Source organism: Ambystoma mexicanum, chromosome 9, assembly GCF_040938575.1.
Source record: "Ambystoma mexicanum isolate Mex_15411 chromosome 9, UKY_AmexF1_1, whole genome shotgun sequence".
NCBI lineage: Eukaryota > Metazoa > Chordata > Amphibia > Caudata > Ambystomatidae > Ambystoma > Ambystoma mexicanum.
In genome coordinates this window covers 1,199,158,921-1,199,179,240 of record NC_090931.1, presented here as the reverse complement: position 1 = coordinate 1,199,179,240, position 20,320 = coordinate 1,199,158,921, and the positions used below count along the sequence as shown (strand labels likewise).

The window sequence follows — 20,320 nt, the reverse complement described above, 5'->3', positions numbered from 1 at the left end:
TTAAAGTCTCCTTCTTCTGGAGGACGCCACTTTGCTTACCAAGAAGGCAGGGCCTGGAATGGTCTTCTACCCCCTTTCCAAACCTGGAGTCTCAGCCCTGTTTTAGGAACCATGTCAAAATATCCATCTTCCATTAAAAGTGTAATGAGCAGTGCCTGGATGGGGTCTCAGTATCAGAGGACACTAGTCACTGCATTCTAGATGGCCAAGTGTCAGGATCAAGGGGGCAAATGTGAAGGTAAACATCAGCATTTGCCCAGAGGGGTTCACTTCAGAAACAGTATGGGTTGCTCCAAACCATGATGGGGACAGGGTCATGGATCAAGTGAAGAACCCCACAAGTGGGAATCTGTCCCCCTATAAATGCTAAGTTTGCCCTGTTTATTTGAAGTGGGCATCCCTAGCCTGGATACTGAAACATGTATTTTGCTACAGGCTTTTATAGATTATGAACATAAAACCTTCAAGAGGGCATTCCTGCCTATCCATAATGTACAAGTTTTTAGATGAGATGCATTTGAGACTGTGATGACAATGCATACAAATTCACACAGTTAAATTGCTCAAAAATGGTTTTGGGTGCAGCATCACAGGTTTGCTCCTTCCCACTAGCCCCAAAAAGAAGGCACACTTACATACAGGCACCAAGTGGGAGTCCTTCACTTGCCTGCAGAACAAAGAAATCTCCACCAATTGTTACTTAAAATTGCTCTAACTCAGTAACATCAGATTTCTATTTTCTACCTCTCCCGCAAGTACACCAATGTAATTCAGGCTGTAAGCAACCTGCTGCCTTAACCTTCAAGATTGATCACAGTAATAAGCTGTTCATGCCTTGCATACCCATTGATACATACAAATGATTGTTCATATTGGTAAATGTGCTGCATACTGTTTCATACTGTATTATCATTATCAAGAAAGGAATAGGACCAGGAGAATGACTCTCTTCAGAGCACAATCGGACAGTGATGCATTCAAAAAAATAAATAATGAACAAGTCACTCAAACAATTTGTTTAGTACAATTTAGTTATTGCTATCAGTTTGGCAGGCCTTAGTCCTCAGCGCAAATGCACCCCTAATGTGCCCTGGGGATGGGTAGGAAGCAGATCTTTCCTCTGCCCTGGGACTGTTTTGGAAGGGGGCTGCTCTCCCAACATAATTAGGTCTGATGTCCATGAAGGTCCAAATCAGAATCAAAGAAAGAGGGTGGGCTCTTTCCTCATAAATGCAACAAACCACAGTGGATTTAGTGGAAGAAAGGTCTGGGGAAAGGTTTGGTCTGCACTTACCCTTGCACTTGCCACCTGCTGACCGCACTTTCATTTATTGTCCTTATTTATCTTACTGTTAACCTATGTACTGCACTGTCCCTTCCCCTTTCCCTCTGCACATGTCCCCTTTCCCGCTCCTCTGCACTTGCATGATCTCAATGTCACCTGGCCTAGTAGGATCACTGTCTCTATCCTCCCTCTGTTTCCCCTCCCTTGCCTCGTTGCGCCTTGAAAAACTTGTGTACAGGCACGTTATAAATGCCATATCATATCATATCAAAGCCTGGTTTAAGGAGTACAATCCTTGTTAAGATAACACATTTCTTGTGCCTTATAGAGTAATAGCCAACATGTTTTGGTTTGCAGGAACTGTAGGATACAAAAAGGAAAGTGGAGCACACAGAAAATCAAGGTGGAGGGAGGAAGCCTTTCTCCCTTGTGTTCTGCTGTGCCTGTTTGGATCTGTCCCCTTCCCTTGCACTGCACTTCAAAGGCCCTTTTATGTGTTTAACCCCTATTGTGGGACAGGCATTAGTTATGGAATGGCCCCGTTGTAGCCTAGCTCCTTGGAGATCTCTTGTTGTGAGACAGTGGGTCCAGCATGGAGCAGTTACCCCACCTCCTAGAGTGTCAAAGAGGCAGACATATTGTCCTTTGTCCAATTCACTGGAATTCAGGTGCCTGAAACCCACATTGCCTCTCACAGATAATTTGAGCTTTCAGGGTTGACATGACTATGCTACAAATCAGAAACATTTTTTTTATAATTATGTGAGCCATCAGACACCATGCCAAATCCTAGGTATGCCTTTTATTTCTAAATGATCCTACCACTAAGCCGGTCGTTCAGCATAGCTACTATAGTTCTGGAACAGAGGGGAAGACTTAATGGAACTGGAGCTCCTGCACTTGAGTGACTTTGCTGATACAATGGCTTTCAAACAGGGCACCTCTGAACCTGATCTGTGCCACTAGGGAGAAGAAGCTGCAGATCAGGAGACTTCGGCAGCAGTGCACAAGTGACCCTATGCTTTAGGTTTCTGAAAGAAGGGATCTGGTTAGAAGACCACCCTTTCTGGGATGGAATTACATGCATCATTTCATTATTTAACAAAACTAAACTCATAATAGAATTTATAAAACCAATGGCTTCTACACCAGATGGCAATTCATCATGGGGGTGAAATGCAGTCTTACACCATTAAAAACATATTTGCACTTCATTAATCCTTCATTAATCCAAAGATCAGTAGGTTTCTCAGAGGTCATCATAAAACATTTCACATTGGAGACAAAAGGTATCAGAAAACAGGCCTTGAGAAAGAAAGAGAGGTGGTATAAGAAAGAACGCATGTTGTGGAGCACTTTTCCCAGGCCTGGCTTCAGCAGGGGGGGCCAGACCCTCCAAGGCAACCCCCTGGCCGCCCTAGAAAGGAGGCCTTGAATGTGTGATGCGAGGGAGTGGGGGCATTGTTGGGCATTTTGCTCTACTTGTGCAATAGGAACCTCAGTGAGATTAGTATTCTGAGAGGATGCACAGCAGGAGGCCTAGCCAGGATTTGTTTGCTTGCCCTGGACAATGATCTATGCCCCATAGCCAAGAAAGCACAAATGACCAGGAAGATAAAGGGCCATTCACACCTCTACGTGAGGTAGCACAATTACTCAAGCAGGCTGCCTACAACTATTTTCTAAAACCGAAAAAAAACCAAAGTTGGCTTCTGTAATTTAAAGTATGTTCATTTTTGGGGGGAATTTAGTGCTTTTTCACATCATGTTTAATATGCTGAACTATATCAAACAAAGGTGGCATGGTGGTGGTTATAGACTTTTATTTGTGCATAAAGAGGCCTTCCCTATCCCTATCTTCTAAAAGGGATTTCCGTGACTCAACACTAATACTAAAGGGTCCATCAGAAAGTCCTTCAAATTAAACTACACCATCCTATGTCACAACCTACTTCTATCCCTCACACTACATCTAAAGGATAATCAAACAGAAAGTTCCTACTCCAGTAGTCTCCCTTCTCCTGAGGCCCAGAAAGTGTTCAAAAGAATGCAACAAGAAAACTAGGGGGAAGGACTGCCTTCCTTCCCCTGGCTTGCGGGATTCACACAGCCTTTATATAATTTCCACATCCAGGGGAAGGGCTCCCTTCTCCTGTTATAGGTCTAAACAGTTTCCAATAAAGTCAGTGTGAGTGACTCCCTTCACCTTGCGTCTCTACACAATTTCCATTTCAGGACCAGGAGAATGACTCTCTTCACCTGGTATTTCTTGGCATAGTTCACAACAAGGCCACAGGGAATGACTCCCTTCCCCTGGCACCTTTAGAGTTTGTCCCAAGACCTTTAGCCATTTCCCCTGGAGAATGACTCCCTTCTCCTGGTGTTTAAAAAATTTGTTCTCACAATCTTCAGCTTGATGTACACTTTGCCACTTTGTTTTCTTGTTAGCAACGTCCCAAACCCTTCTTTTTTGACACTCGGCTTAGTGCCCCGACTACATCAAGGAAGTTCTACTTGCTTGCTCAGTTCCCTTTAGTTGGGGTCCCAGACCCTTCTCTGGGGGTCAGTGGGCTTATTACTGCCACTGGGACAAGGAAGCTGTTCTTGGTTGCTTGGTTTATACTGGTTAGGGTCTCCTACCCATCTCTGGTGGTCAGTGGGATTATTGTCATCACTGTGATGAGGAAGCTGTCTTTGGATGCTTGGCTTTGTACTGGTTGGGGTCTTCGACACATCTCTGGTGGCCAGTGGGCTTATTGCCACCACTGCGATGAGGAAACTCTCTTCAAATGCTCGTTATACAACTGATAGAGTCCATGAACCAACTATCTTCGACCCTGTGTCCCCTCTGGGTCTCTCACACCTCATGTTACCATCGGAGGGATTTCAGGAGGCCACTGGGACTTCCTGCGACTGGGGTCCTTCTCTCCGATGCACCAGGCTTCCCCCTCTGGTTTCCACAGCATCGCAGCAGCTCTACCCTCTGGTATACTACTTGGCTCTTCTCTCCTGCTTCACGTTCTGGTCTACATCAGCTGGACCCACAAATAACTCTGCCCTCTGGTATACTACTTGACTCTTCTCTCCTGCTTCACATTCTGGTCTACATCAGCTGGACCCACAAATAACTTTTTCTGCTCTTCACTGGCATTCTCCACTCTTCTCCGACTCTGGTCTGCTCACAGCGTTTGAAACTCCTGCTGGTTTCTGCTCCTGTTGACTCTGTTGTTTGGGTTTGACAGCAAGGTAAGTCCTTCCGCTATTTTTATAGGAGTTTTCCTCTTTGGGGAATAACAAGAGTATTCTGTCTGTTTTACCAAGGCAATCTCTATGCCTTCCCAGGGCTTCCTTGTTCCAGTACTACTGGACCATAACAAGTCACAATATAGAATCTGAGTACAGTAAGAAATTTCTGGTGCTGTACTGGTTGCTGGATGATGGGGTTATTAAGGGAATAAGGTGGTTGTGGCCCGGAATATACATTGTAATCCCCAAGAGGAGAGCCCTCTCCTGGAAGGACCTCCCACATCTTACCACCCCTCGGTGGAATATTGGTTAGCGGTTGCACCACCGTAGCCTTACAGGGAAGGGCTTTCCCATGTGGAGAATTGACGTTATTCAAAGATTTGTCACAGGGTCCTTACAAATTACATTACAAAAATGTATTCTTCTGCATTAACAACTTAAGTATAAGTGAAAATAATAAGGTTGGTAGTAACAACAATGCAAATCTGAGGGAAGAGTAGTCAAATCAAAAAGTGATAAATGCAAGGATTTCAATTACACATTACCACTATCAATGCTCTGCACAGAATTCCATGCCATAATTCTTCAGTATGGCTGTGCCATTACAGAAAGGGACATTCCATTAGCAAATGACTCTTGGTTCTGCCACCAGAAGGTGCAGTTCAGTGTCATCTTCTAGGCCATTTACCCCCTGCAATGGAACCCAACCAACCAAATGCATTTTTAGGCTTTGTTGTCTAGCAGTCTAGCATTCTTGGCTTGGCTGCAAGGCTGAGTTGCAGACAATGGTATGGAAGGCTGACCAGAGCAATTCGGGTAGTTATTATTAATTCAGAGACGTACATCATTTTTTTTTCCTACTAGGTATAAGCCACAACTCTTGCAGTGGAACACAGTTAGGATGGAGACAGGATGTGAAGGGAAACACATCCTATGGGCGTGTTTGGTCATTTACCCAGCCAATGACCAGCCATGGCTAGGTGATTGCCTATGGTATTACTACCCATTACCTGCCCCTCAGTACCAAAACGTACCCCTTGGGAACTCTTTGAGCAAGCTCTATCATAAAGTAACATCAATATCTGTGCTGTAGAAGACCTGGCAGTGTTATATCTAAGTATTTGTCTGAGTGTTTAATTACTTAATTTCCTCTGTAAATGAGCTCCTAGTGTGATCAAAATCTGTGTGTTTGTGTGTCTTCTACCAACTGATTTATAAGCAATATCTGTGTAAATGACTGTGTCTTGAACGTGAGTCCTGTTTAAAACAAGCAATCGCAAAGCCAGCAGTTTTGGCTTGTGTATAGGTATTAGATAGATATTTGACAAGAAATGATATCATATGCCCTGGTACTCACACTGGTCCCATTTTATGGCCAGGTGATACCCTTGTGGCAGTGCCTGGCAAAAGCCTATCAATGCCTAATCAAAAACCAAAACTGTTGGCTTTGCAAATGCATGCTGGTTTCAGTTTGTCTCCCGAATGAAAGTTTTATGCCCAGATGTGGGTGCTTCATTTGCTATGCTTAAGGAATTAAGCTGCACCTCACCGAGTTGTTCTAACAAGGACCGACCTGAAAATGACAAGGGTAGAAAGGGAAGTATGGACCAGAGTCAGATCATCTTGTCATGATTACTTGCCAGTCGAGTTCCGACCTAAATAGAATGTATCTTTGTGTGGAAGCCGAGCCTGAAATGCTGGAAATGTTCATGGTTCAAACTGATATGAACTGAGTTGATAACCTCATACTGTTTGAGTAACTTAACAGAGTTAGCATGCAAACAGAAAACATAATTTGTAGTGTAGGTCTTGTTTGAAAAGCATGATGTCAATCTGGGGTTCTTGATGTTTAGGCAGTGCTGGAAATTGACATTATTTACTATTTGCTGTGGGATCCCACCAGTGATGGTGAAGGAAGCAGGTTGGGAGGATTGCCCCCACCCACCAGTAAACATGTGCCTCTCAGAAGATTAATCATGAACACCTCGAAATTTAACACAAGAGGAGTGTTTTCTTTAATGTTGTGGGCAAAGTATAAAAGGTGTATATCTTTTAAAACTAAAACACCGTATTTAAATATTCCCTAAAGAGAGCAATCAGAAGTGGATTTAACATTTGGACAAGGGGCAAATGCCTCTGCCCCTTGCCTCCTGATCTGCCTCCTTCCCCTTAAACACAAACAGCCAGGGCTGCACAGACCCTGCCAGTGAGGTTTTATCTTTTTAATGTGTCTCAGAGGCAGATTATTTACAACAGGAAGTGATTAGAGATGAGAAAAGGTAACAGGCAGTCAACATTGCTGTGGCACTTTTTTCTTTAAATGATATACGGTGGGATTGTTGGGTGATCAGAAGTTAAGGGGATGCAGAACAATTACCTTGTCATGCATTTAATTGCACGTTGTCTTTTATGATGTTTTTGTAAATTCTCATCATTTTCTATGCTGGAGCTTGTAGGGTTCCATGCAGGATGAGGAAAATAAAGCTACAATCATAGGGGGTCATTTTCCAAGTCAAGCGGATTGGAAGAAGTGGTGCTGAAGGCATTTATCACCAATTTATTTGTCCTGTAGGATTCTGGATGATTTGGCAGGTGAATTCTGGAGAGCAGATCAGATTGGACTTAACAAGTTTGCCTGCTCCTACAGGTACCCCTGCCAAATCCGATTGGTTTTCCACCAACATGTATTTTTATGTTGGTAGAAAACCAATGGATTCCTATGGAATCCGTTTGACTTTTACACCCTGGTAAAAGCAGGCGGATTCAAAAAGAAATCATTATGGATAGCTCCCACCATCATTAATTGTGGGAGGGATTTTCACTTTTCCAGACACATAGTGGAAAAGTGAAGATCAGATGCAATATTTACCAGTGTTGTATGCTTAAACAATTTTAATTGGAAACAATTAAAATTCCATTGAAGGCTTCTTTTTTGAAAAACTGCAAACAGTGGTTCCCTATGTGCAATTTAGGATTCAAAACTAAATGACTCCCTTACTCTGGTTGATCACCACATTTTCACAATGCTGTAAACATTGTCAGGTTGCTTTATCATGTGGCTTTTTAAAGTAATTGTACACAATTGAGTGTTATTTTAGGTATTTGAAACCAAACTTCAACACATATTTGTACCAGCCTGAGCTTGGAAGATGCATGTTCAAGTATCTAAATTTCAAGCTAGGCTCAAATTCTGTCTCTACCACTTAATCAAAGTGTGTGATCCTGGGCAAATCATTTAATCACACTGTCCCTTAACTGCCGAAATCAGGTGCCTCTAGAAGTAATTCAGTTCGCAGTATAAACTATTTCAAAAAACCTTGCTCATGGTTTAATAAATGGGCAGCGCATGTTTCAGGACCTGCCAAGAACACACACACACCTTTCTTTGAAAATATCAGGCACATTATTGAACAAAATTGTGAAATTCGGTAGCAAATCAAAGTAAACACATCAAACAAAAAGCCATCATTGAAAATTGCATATTATAACCAGTATATAAACAATATGTACCAGACAATGATGAACAGGGGCATGGCAGGGGAGCAAGGGTCACTCCTCCCTGCCAAAATCCACCGGGAGCGATACCAGGAGGCTAGAAACCCCTCTGCCTTCAATGCCTGTCTCCTGATCCCACTCACTCCCCTGCTCCCCAACCTGGCTCTCTCTCCTGCATTCTAGTACTCCCTCGTTCACTCAACTTAATTAAAATGTTCTGCAGAAATGCAACAACAAAATAAAATGTGTTTCAAAATGTCCTAATTCTTGCTTCAGTATTCTGGGAGGGGGACCTACCTTTTAAAAAAAGATGGAGGGACCACAAGCACCTCTTCCGGGGCCTGCTGGGAGTAGACACATTGTTCAGGGTGGCATTGGTGAGGGCACACCATCAAAGAATGACCAAATACTGAGGGCCTCGTTGCTCAGCCCTCGCAGAGGTGGAGCAAGCATAACCCTTGATTTTCCACAGCGGCAAAGAAAGACCTGCAGTGCTTAATTTGTGGGGTGTTTGCCAGGGCTCAGCCCCAGAAGTTATTTTTGAGCCCTGCCACTTATTGTCTCAGACTCACTTTAATTATGAAGTAGTAATAGTCAGTGCATCAATCAACCTCAATGAGCAGGTGTGAGCTGTTGTGTAACCTCAAATACGTGAACACTGTGGGGAGCACCTATGGGTGATGGTAGCAGTGGTGGGGAACTGTCCACCCGCAGTGTCACAGGAATGCTAGGAAATATTTGGGCCCTGGCTTTTATTTGATTTACAAATTAAGCACTGAAGACATGATGTGGGTTTGTGGGTTAGGTGGGAGTGGAGGTAAATGGAAATAGTGGTCAGGGGAACCTAACCTGTTGGGAGGTTAGTTTGGGGTGAAAAGTGAAGGAGAAGTGGAAATAAGAGAAAGGGAAGAGCAGATGGCAAGGGGAGATAGGTAGATTGATGTTGCAACACTATTTCCCTTCTTTCTCTTTTGTTGTGTATTGTTTTTTATAGAGCAGTGCAAATGTATTTTCCGGATCTGGGAAGGCATTTTTTAATGGATCACGGATCTGGGTAATCTGTATTAATGCCAGCACATTTTTTAAGGTACTCATACATCCACACCAAATGGAACTTGGGCTCCCCTGATCACAAACCTGACCCACCCACATGATCGTTCCTAGAGCCGGGCTTGATCGTTCCACAGCAATGGGGAAAGGACTAAGATAGACTGAACCTATTTATGTTGGCAAAGGAACGATGTATTACAGTTACTGCCTATTAGGGTGCACAAAACCTACCAGTCCTGTGCCGATGGGTTCGTCTTCCATGGTTGCAACCTTAAGTACAAAGAGCCCTAAACACGTTTCCATTCACAGGTTTACAGCCAATGTCCATTTCTGAGGTTGCAACATTCTAGTTCAACTGCAGTTGCCTAACTTCAAACTAAGGACTGCCCAGAAAGAGGAATTGGACGTTGCCCAGACTGAGGGAAACTACAAGAGGGAGAAACGGAATGATATACTCAGAGATCTCCAACAGAGGTTTGCATGCACAAGAACTCGAGTTTGACTGGCGCACAATGGACGACATATAATCCCACCTAAATGTGAGGCACTTTACCACATAAACTGAGGTCAGAATATCCCCCATTCCTCGACAGTTTCAGACGTACCACTTTTCCGCTTCACTTGCCTTGAAAGATCAATATACAACCATATGTTTTTAAAATAGTTTCTGCATTGTCTTCAGATATCGTCTCGGGAGGATAGCTCAGGGCAACATGTTCACCTTGGAAACAAGACGACAAGGAGCACCACAGGTTCGATCCCTATGTCTGCGCTTAGAAACCTCTGGTTATTAAGCATTTTATAAATGACCTATCATATCAAGATATGAGTAATTGGTTGAAAATGCACACTTCAGAGGGTGACATTTTCTGACTGTCCTTCTCTCTGCCCATATATGAGGTGCGTGCTAGACACCACAGTATCCTCTGTGTTACTTATTTCACCATATTTGATATGGTCAACTGTCTTACAGCGAAGTATTTATGGCCAATCTCATTCTTTGTTAAATCTACTACTTTTTAATACGCGTTCATGACTCATATCAGCACTATCGTACTATTCAAATATCAACAAATTGAACTTTCTCTGTGACGACTACTTCTATCGAAATGTGCATTACACTAATAAAAACATTTCAAATTCAACAATTTGTCTTCGAGAGATTAATGGAAATATGCACTCTGTTCAAAATCGAAAGTAGCAGAGGGAAACGTCTCACATGTCGCCTTTTGATATAATGCTTACCTTGCCATAAAGCATTAATTCTGGCTTCTAATATGTCAGTCTAGTTCTTGGAAGCAAGATTAACAACGTAGAAGTTAAATCAAAACTCGCTTCCATCCAAGAAGAAAAATACCAATGCTTAAATTAAAAAACAGGAGAGTTGCACGGTTTATTTAAGTGAGGGGACATAATCAGAATGCTGTGGGGAAGGAGCGCGCACGTTCCCACTGGATCACGCAGGGGACGTCTTAATGCAAAGACAATGAGAGCACATCTGTCTCTAATAGTGTGACTTTTCCATGTGTGCGCTAGTCAAATTGGTTTTCAGATGCTTGAGGTTGGTGGGCAGCTTGAGCCCTGGGAGTAGAGATGCAGTTTACGTGACAGCTAACCTTGGTTTTCCATTTCATCTGTCACGACTTTAGATATTCCTGTCACTTTAAATCTTGTAGGAGAACTGAATGTGAGGTCCAGTGACAGTCATACGCCTTTTTTTTACTACCAGGGAAGGCCAATTAAAAGCAGCATTCTTGATAACCACGCCTAGGGGAGAGATGTGCTGGGTAATGGGGCATGTTCGTTTGACAGGTCCAAGTGAAACATTCCTACTTTTAGAATATTTGCGATGTCAATCTTATTAGCAACTCAGACCACAGTGGAGTGCAGCCTTTCCAAATATGTGACAACATTTGCTTAAAATGTAATGTGCCCTTCCGTATGCACTTTCTTCATTTTTTTTAATGCAACACATACGTGTATGCCATCAAATAGTTTGGGGCATTCTCCCAAGTGATGTCTTTCACTCTAAGGTCCTGATTCACAGAATGTTTTCCTGTGGAATTGCGCCATTATAAAATGTTTCTATGAATACATGCAGAGCGCTTGTGATCACAGCCGTCATTGTTTTGAAGTTGGATGAAACAATGGGAATATGTGGAAATTAGCCATATTAAATGTATCTTTGTAACACAATAACTACTGCCCCACAGGAGTACAAGAACTAGTAGTGACTAAACCGCCTACTCCACCCTCACTCGTCCCACATTACCACAAAAGGCAAAGGACATTTGTAAGGTGCCTGTACAACAAATAGTGTTTCAAAGCACAGGAGCCCTTCCCACCCCTCCAGGACCAGTGCTGTGTAACAGGAAGAAATCCACCTCATCACACGATCCTACCACGCTCATCGCGCTTGCATGATCCATCCGACAAAGGGCATGATATGATATGATATGTTATTTGTAGCGCGCCTATACACAAGTGTTTCAAGGTGCGACGAGGCAGGGGGAGGGTGAAGAAATTAGACCTAAATTTGCCCCCATACTACATTTGAACAACATCTTTTTGCCTAATAGCTCATGCTGGCTCCAAGGCGCACCCAGACCCCCGCAAGCATTACCATCTGTGTGGATACAGATTCTGTCCAAAGCTTCTGCCTGTTCTGAGAATGGCGGGCACAACGCGTCCCCAGAGTGAGGCTAGCCCCTGTTGCTAAACAACCGAAGTGTCCATTTACAACCTGACTTCCACCAGCAGACGGATACGCCGGCCAGCGACGAAGGCCTACACAAAGGCCTGTTTGCCCCTGTTCGCCACAGGGCGCAAAGAGCCCCGCCCGCATCAAACCCCTACATCTCGTCATGCTCTCTTGTAGGCATTGCATAGACTTTTACACTATTACGGCCTACCATATGGCGAGATTCTAATTGCAATGTTCAGGAACTAACTCTCATCAATACATCCACTGAAATAACTTGCCTTCTGACTCTTACCCAGCGCGCTGCCACGAGTCCTATGTACTTCCTATGTACATTGGGTAGTGTTACAAAATGCATCATGCATACCCTCCTCTCCGGCGGCTTTACCGTAATTATAGCCCTGCAAATAAACATGTGCTGACTTGCCTGGAAAGCCCCAAGCTTTACCAGTGGGATGCCAATGCACGGCACCTCTTATTGTCACATAAATTGCTTTGTGTTGTGCCGACTGCTATGATTGCTAGTTGTATGTATACTCAGATCATTGCTAAATAAGTTAAATGATCCTGACAATTCTTGATTAGCAACCATGTACCCTCATATGATTTCAAATTGCATCAATGCCACCGACTCCTTGGGATATGTATGCCCCACCACCATAATGCTAGTCGGTTGACCCATATGTCAAACTGAAAGTAGCCTATTCAGTCGTTTAAAAGCAATTTTTAGCCTATGTCTACAAAGATATTTCAGCCTGTGTCTGCAAAGTATTACTAGCCTATGTCTACAAAGATATCTCAGCCTATGTTTGCAAAGTATTACTAGCCTATGTCTACAAAGATATTTCAGCCTATGTCTGCAAAGTATCACTATCCTATGTCTACAAAGATATTTCAGCCCATGTCTGCAAAGTAATCTTAGCCTATGCCTGCTACGCAATTCTTGGCTATGTCTATATAGAAATGTTACTCCACTATTGTGCATATGAATACCAGCCTAACCGTTGCGCAAGCATGCTCACCTTACTTCTGGAATTGTTAGTAGCCCACCGCATTAGCGTATCGCGCCATCACAAGATACCATCTGCCCGCGCCCTCTATATAATCTACCTCACGATACCTCGCCCTAGCCTAGTCCACGAACGTGAGTATAACCTTGAGGCTGCAGACAACCTTACTCCCAATCGGCCTCCTTGCCATAATGACATTTGCTCTGTTGGCAACATGCCCTCCTATAGACAGAAATATATGACTTAGATCTAGACTGTCCCACCTCTATGAACCTAAAATAAACTTCATTAAAAGATCGCCCATACGCAACGTTGCTCAAAACTCAGAAATACCAACAAGATATGTACAGTTAAACAGGTCCAACAACCTAACCTCTGCACATGTCTCCACTAGCCTGAAGATACCCATGAGTAGTAAGATACACATAACAAAACAAAGTACCCTAGCGGTAACAGGATCTCTTATTAATGCCAGATCTCTGGTGGCCCGTGCCATTGATATTGCAGATACCCTAACTAATGTGAACCTGGACCTGCTTGTCATAACTAAGACCTGGCTTCACGGTGCAGCAGGACCCACCTTTATGGTAGCCGTACCTGATTGCTACTAGATACTTAGAGCTGATAGACCCAATGCCAGAGGATGTGGTCTAGCCGTTATTTCCAAAACTAATTTATTCATTAGACTTGCCACCTCTATATCCTACCAATCATGTGAGATACTCACAGCTAAACTTCCCCTATCAAATAACTGTACACTCATCATCCACCTAGTGTATAAACCGCCAGGCCAACTAGGAACTTTTGAGGAAGACCTTACCTGCCTCCTGACCAACAATACTAAAGACCATGCTCAAATCCTGCTGCTGGGCGACTTCAATCTTGTCTTTAATGACAGCGAGGATAAACATGCTCAATTTGTAGCAACCCTTCTAAAGGACCATGGACTGACACAAAACGTTGTTACCCCTACCCACACCAAAGGAAGGACCCTTCACTGGTTTGCCAACCTGAACTGTAATATTACCATTACTAACAGTGTCCCACAATCATATATTTATCACTACCTTATCACCTTCTCCGCCACACTAGACCTCCTCTACCCTAAACATATTGTTATGGCACCCCACTCCCCACCAGAAGCAAAAAGGATATAACAGCGGAAAAGCTACTCCCACACCCCCCCCCTCTATTAACAACATATCCAGAAATACAAACCCCACCTTACTAGTGGAAGTCTTCAACAGCGCGATGACCAAAGCACTGGACTCCATCGCACCTGTCAAACTTTGCAAAGAAAGACAGAAATCTCATCTTAATACTTGGTGCACGCCCCAACCTAAAGAATTAAGAATCCAAAAAAGAAAGCTCCAATCAACCTGGTGACATTCTCCCACTGACGAGAATAGAGCTAAATTAACAAACCTCTCCAAACTCTACAAGAAGGAAATAATCAGCACTAAAAAGAACATATTCAATGACAGAATTTCAAAGGCAAAATCAGACACCAAGGAACTATTCTCTATCCTCCGGGAAATGGAATCACCGATACCACAGGTCAACAATATTTCCAAGGATAAGCCCTGGTGTACTGACATACAAAATGCTCTGATGAATACAATTGCCTCCCCGCCAACTTAAAATAGCCAATATGAAAGCCTCCCTGCTCCTCCCTGAGCAGCAACCCCCACTAGTCACATTGCCGGACAGTACCACCCTACCGTTCACTTTTAAGGAAATCTCTATTTCCGAGACAGAAAAAGCCATTCTTTCTCTTAAACCTTCAAATTGCAAAGGAGATCATTGCCCGGCCTAAACTATAAAGGATGCAGCTAGAGACCTATCCCCTTTCATCTCAAAGCTTATTAATGCCTCCTTCAAGACCAACCCAGTGCCTTATAACCTCAGAGAATCATGGGTGCTCCCATTGCTAAAAAAACAAACATTAGATCCCGCCATCCCGACCAACTATAGACCTATCACCACAGTCCCCTTCTTACTTAATTTTAGTATTTAGTATTTTAGTATTTTATTTATTTCTATAGCGCACCAGGCCCAGGGGCAACCGGGCGCTTAACTTAGTTACAACAAGATGAAAGCATGACAAGGCAATGTGACAGAGTATTACAGGATTATTACAGGAAGATTTACAAAATTTACAAAATATACATTCAAACGAATATCGATAAGGCAGTGATTTACAGGATAGTTAATAAGGGATGCAGAGTAGGTCAAAGTGCAAGTAGGGCAGTAAGCTGGTGTTAGCAGTCTTGGGCGGATAGCCAAGCTTTGGTAAGGTATTTGAATTTCAGGAAGGAAGGTTCTGCTCTAAGGTCATTGGGGAGTGAGTTCCAAAGTTTGGCTGCCAGGATGGGGAAGCTGGTTCCACCAGATCTTTGGAGATTAAAACGCGGGATGTCAAGGCAGTTGGCTTGGGCCGCTCTGCGAGGTCTGGTGGAATTGTGGAAAGAGAATCTGTTTGCCAGGTAGCGAGGGGCTTGGTTGTGGAGGCATTTGTGTGTGAGAGCCAAGGACTTCAAGGAGATGCGATGTGGGATAGAGAGCCAGTGCAGGTTGCGCCTGGTGTCAGATATATGCTGGCGCCTAGGAATGTTAAGGGCCGCTCTGATCGCATTGTTTTGGACAATTTGTAGCTTGTTTAAGTTGCGGAGATTAGTACCTAGATAGAGGGCATTACAGTAGTCGACCTTGGATAGTACAAGGGTCCTGGCCAAGGTTACGCAGTTGGCAGTGGTTAGGAACGGGCGACAGGCGGTGATGAGCTTGCAAGTATGCGCTGCTGCAGATGAGAAATTATTGAAAATTATTGATAGAGTGGCCTATCTTCAAATACAGAACTACCTGGAAGTTAAACACCTATTAGGATCACGCCAATCTGGCTTCCGCCCCCTCCATGGCATCGAAACAGCCTTAATAGACCTCAAGACCCAAATTGACAAGCTGAAGGACAATCAGAAATCATCTATGCTACTCCTCCTTGACTTTATCTGCAGCCTTCGACTTGGTGGATCATGCAGTGTTATGCAACCACCTCAAATCAGCTGCACACTTCTCAAGTGATGCCATAACCTGGGTTCGGTCCTTCCTAGCTAACCGTACAATGAGAGTCTTCTCCCCCTCAGCTTTGGCTGATCCCATACAAATCTCCTGTGGCATACCGCAGGGATCATGTGTCTCTTCCACCATGTATAACATCTTTACTAAGCCTTTGTTTGACAAGTTGGATAGACTAGGTGTCATTTACACTAATTATACAGATGACACCCAGATCCTCATTCCCCTTTCGGGCAACTTCCTGGAAGACTCGGCTTTAGTAAACAGGATATACCTCATCGTTCAGGCATGGATGGCATCCCACAGCCTCTGCCTGAACGACGACAAAATGGAGCTTCTGATCCTAGGTTCAGAGATATCCCTTAAAAAACTCAACCCCAGTTATACCTCATTTAATATTGACAACAACGTCATCAAGGTGATGCCCGCAGTCAAAACTCTGGGATTCTACCTCAACTCTGCACTTAACCTTAAGAAGCAAGTCAACTCACTTGCATCCACAACAACCTACATCTGCAAACTGATCCGGGCCTGCAGACCTTATCTCTTGGAAACCAGTTGCATCACCCTGGCCAATGCACTTATAGTATCTAAACTAGACTATGGTAATGCATTGTATGCAGGAGCTAATGAGTATATCCCTAACAAATTGCAAAGATTCCAAAATAATGCCCTTAGAACAGCCTTGAATATCCCCTCCAGAGAACACATCTCCTCATTTAGAAGAGATGTCCACTGGCTCAAGATTAACGATAGGATCACCCTCAAAACACTCGCTCTAACATCCAAATGTCTGAACAACATAGTGCCACCTTACCTTGCAGAAAGAATAAACAAGAGATTTACCTTCTGCCCCACAAGATACGCTAATGCCTACACCCTCGAGATTCATAGATGTAAATTCACCACAGCTGGTAGTTCTTGCTTCCCGGTCATAGCTGCGCAATCCTAGAATGCAGTCCCCTTAGACCTGAGAATGGATCAACCCTATTCTAGATTTAGAAGGAAAATCCTCACCTGAATACGAACACATGACTCCTAAGTAGCCTAACCTGTATTATGACCACACCTGCGACTGTATTTTCGGCCAGGCACTACCCTCATCTATGTATCTGTTGCCACTGCATTACATGACTCTATTCATGTTACACCCAGATGCGCTAGTCACTATGTAACCCAACGTGACAGTAATTCCGGATATTTCCTGTATCTATGTAACTAAGCTCTAAGTCTACTTGTCTTTTTGCGCCCAGATACCTGAGGGTTTGGTGCACATTATCAAATAAAGAAACAAACAAACAAACAAACAAAACAAATGTTCTAAGAGCAGGAACATTTTGCAAGTGTGTATTAGAATGGCCTTCCTACACCAAGGGCTGACCATGGCAAGAGTTCACAACCTTTGGCCTGGGCCACTGTCCATGTTGCACCAATAGCATTCTTTGGGGCCCACTAGCCATGGCTTCTGTCATGACCATTGAATAGGGCCTAATAGTTTTATTTGAGGTCCAGCAGCCATGGCCTTTGGCCGTGGCCACTGCACATGTTGCATGAATAGGTTTCTTTAGGGCCCACTAGCCTGGGACTTCAGCCCTGTCTACTGTATCTGATGACCTGTGCAGCCTTGTGCTGCAAATTGTAACTTATCCGCAACCCACCGATTTGGACTTGTGCAGCCTTGTGCTGCTTAAGCAACCTACCTGAAACCTACCCATTATGACTTTTCTGCCTTGTGCTGATAATGCAATTCGCCTGTAACACCTACAGCATTGTCTAACACCATAGCCACTGCAACTAGCGGCTAGAAGCCTCAAGGTGTTCTGCGCTGCTATGAAGGTCAACATAAACAAATACATACATGTTCCACCAATACATTTCTCTGGGGCCCACTAGCCATTGTTTATCTTGGCCAGTGATTACAGACTTCAGCATTGGCCATTGCACATATTGCACCCAAACATTTCTTTGGGGCCCACAAGCCATCAGTCATGGCCAGTATCCATGGCATTCAGACTTGGCCACTGTGCGTGTTGCACCAATAACTCTCTAGCTTTGACCTTTGGCCATGCCCAGTGGCCACTCGACTTTGGCCATGGCCACTTTACATGTTACACCAATACATTTCTTTGGGGATGACTAGCCAGGGTCTGTATGTGTACATATTGCAGCAATAGGTTTCTTTGGGGCACCCTGACCATGGCCATTAATTACATCACACATTGCATCACTGATGACGTCCCTAATGACATATCTGATGGCATCACTAATGACGCCACTGATATCACTGGTTTGATTAATTATGTTTTGAAATATGACAACTCTGTTTTGTTACATAACATATATGTACATATTTCATACTTACACAGTTCATTGTATTCTGCCCTTCTTTAAATGAAGTGTACAGTGCACAAATGTAATTGCATCCAGAGAGTATTACAATGGAGAATAGTATATAAGCATTACACACTTTAGAATGTAATCTGTTATATTAGAATACAAATTCATAATTTATTTTCAAAAGAAATGACTGCATATATTAATACGACAATTGCCATGGCTATAATTAAATATTTACCTACTTATCTTCATTTATTTTCTATAAATGTAATTATGTAGTACAAGCAATTGGTTTCTTTGGAATATTAACCACACTTTGAATTCTTAGATTATATTCTATTGAAATGCACATGGGCACACACTTTATTTCATAAGTGATTTTCTTTAATGGTACATTGTCATTTAGAAATTAATGTGTTCATGTAATGTTATTCCAGTATGAAACATTGTAAATTTAAATGTGTGAATTTACTATTTTCATAACACTTACATTAAACACGTTTCTACTTGTATATAATGTTCATAGCACATTAAACAGGTGTCAGCTTCTATCAGTTCTTCTAGAGACCCAACCTATTTCTCAATGACGATGCCCAACATGGCTAAATCATGTCCGGGGATGGTTGTGGTCTTGTGCAGAAGGGATGTGACCTAGCAGTTCCGACTGGACTGCTCCTTTTGGGGTGTGACCAAGCCTGATTTGAAATGGGTTTTCCCCTTCTGTTATGGCTTGGCAGGCTGAAAAACGATGATCTGCAGGGTTGCCCAGAGCTGTGTTTGTGGTTATGATTAATACAAAACCGTCCAGCCATTAACGTCTGGTTTTGCCATGGACATGCCACACAATTAATATGTTACCAAACACCCATTGCGCCCCACTCAGAAGAAGTAGGTGCTGCAGATGTTAAACATTTTGTTTTTTCTAGCTCCTTATTCCTGTCTTAATTTTGTAGTAATTGTTTCCAATAACAGAAATTCCTACTGTAGAGAGGTGGCTTGCCGATTCCAGTGATAACAGGAAAAAATGCTTGGACTTAAAAGTCTTCCACATCCTCACAAGCCCTTAACATGTGCCCCCCTTCCTTTTCCAGATCCCAATCCTCCACCCAATTGCCTTTTCCATCCCTAATCCTCTCCCAATACCCCCTATCACTCATTGCTTCGTGTGATGCACATTTTCTTCTGAGCACATCTTGCTGTGTTGCCGCTATATCTTGTGAGATTCCCATAGTCTTCCCCATATAAACTGAAAATGTGCTACCCGTAACTGGCTCCCCAAACAACCTCCAAAACCGCAAGTTCACATGCTGTCTTCTTTCCCACTCACAACCGCTACCATGATGTGTTTCCTATTTCTATTGCTATTGGTATTGGTATTGGAATTGATATTGTTATTGGTATGTATACAGTGCCTATAGCAGGCTATCTAAGCAATGTTGTTGAAAACAGTGTTCCCCTAGTATTGACTACATAAATAGAAGAGTTTTGAGTGTCTTTCTCAATGAAGAAGGTTATTTGGCATTCTTTTTTCTCCTCCAAAGAGCGATTTGAATTCTTTCATTTTCGTCTTCTACCAGAATTATGGCTAGGTTTTTTTCAAACGATTTAGCATACCTGCTGTTTGATAGGGTTTATTATACGTTTTAGAGAAATAGCTTCCATATCATATTTCGATGTAAATGTGTGTCCATACACTTTAATTAAGTACAATGTTGAATATTGATCTTTGAGTCAGTTACCATCATTATTAATATAATATCAGAAAAAAACCAAAGTGCATTAAATTAATGGTATGGTACCCCTTTCTCTTAGATGCATGAATTACACTGAGGATGGAGGGACCGACACAGTGGACAACTCACTTTGCAACCAATATGAAATACCACTGGACACTCAAAATTGCACTCTTTTCTGTCCTGGTGAATGTGTGATGTCTGAATGGGAACAATGGAGCAATTGCCCGCAGGTAAGTAACTAACTTCAAATACTATATCATTTGAGTGTTCTTACTATATATTAAAACTCACATCCCTGGCTGTTAAAGCATGTTTGTAAATGTGAGGGTTAGGGTAAAACGTGGTATACTGCGAGGCACTGAAAGTTGCAGGAAACATGAGTATT

At 43.0% G+C, this 20,320-nt stretch overlaps 1 protein-coding gene across 1 annotated transcript in view; it reads left to right on the top strand.

The window, feature by feature from the left end:
- The window catches only part of THSD7B (thrombospondin type 1 domain containing 7B), a 2,969,219-nt gene that overhangs the window by 2,447,566 nt on the left and 501,333 nt on the right, over window positions 1-20,320 (top strand). The window contains exon 17 of the mRNA XM_069616536.1: window positions 20,012-20,165. Coding sequence (XP_069472637.1) covers window positions 20,012-20,165 — 154 coding nt within the window. The remainder of the gene's footprint in view (window positions 1-20,011; window positions 20,166-20,320) is intronic.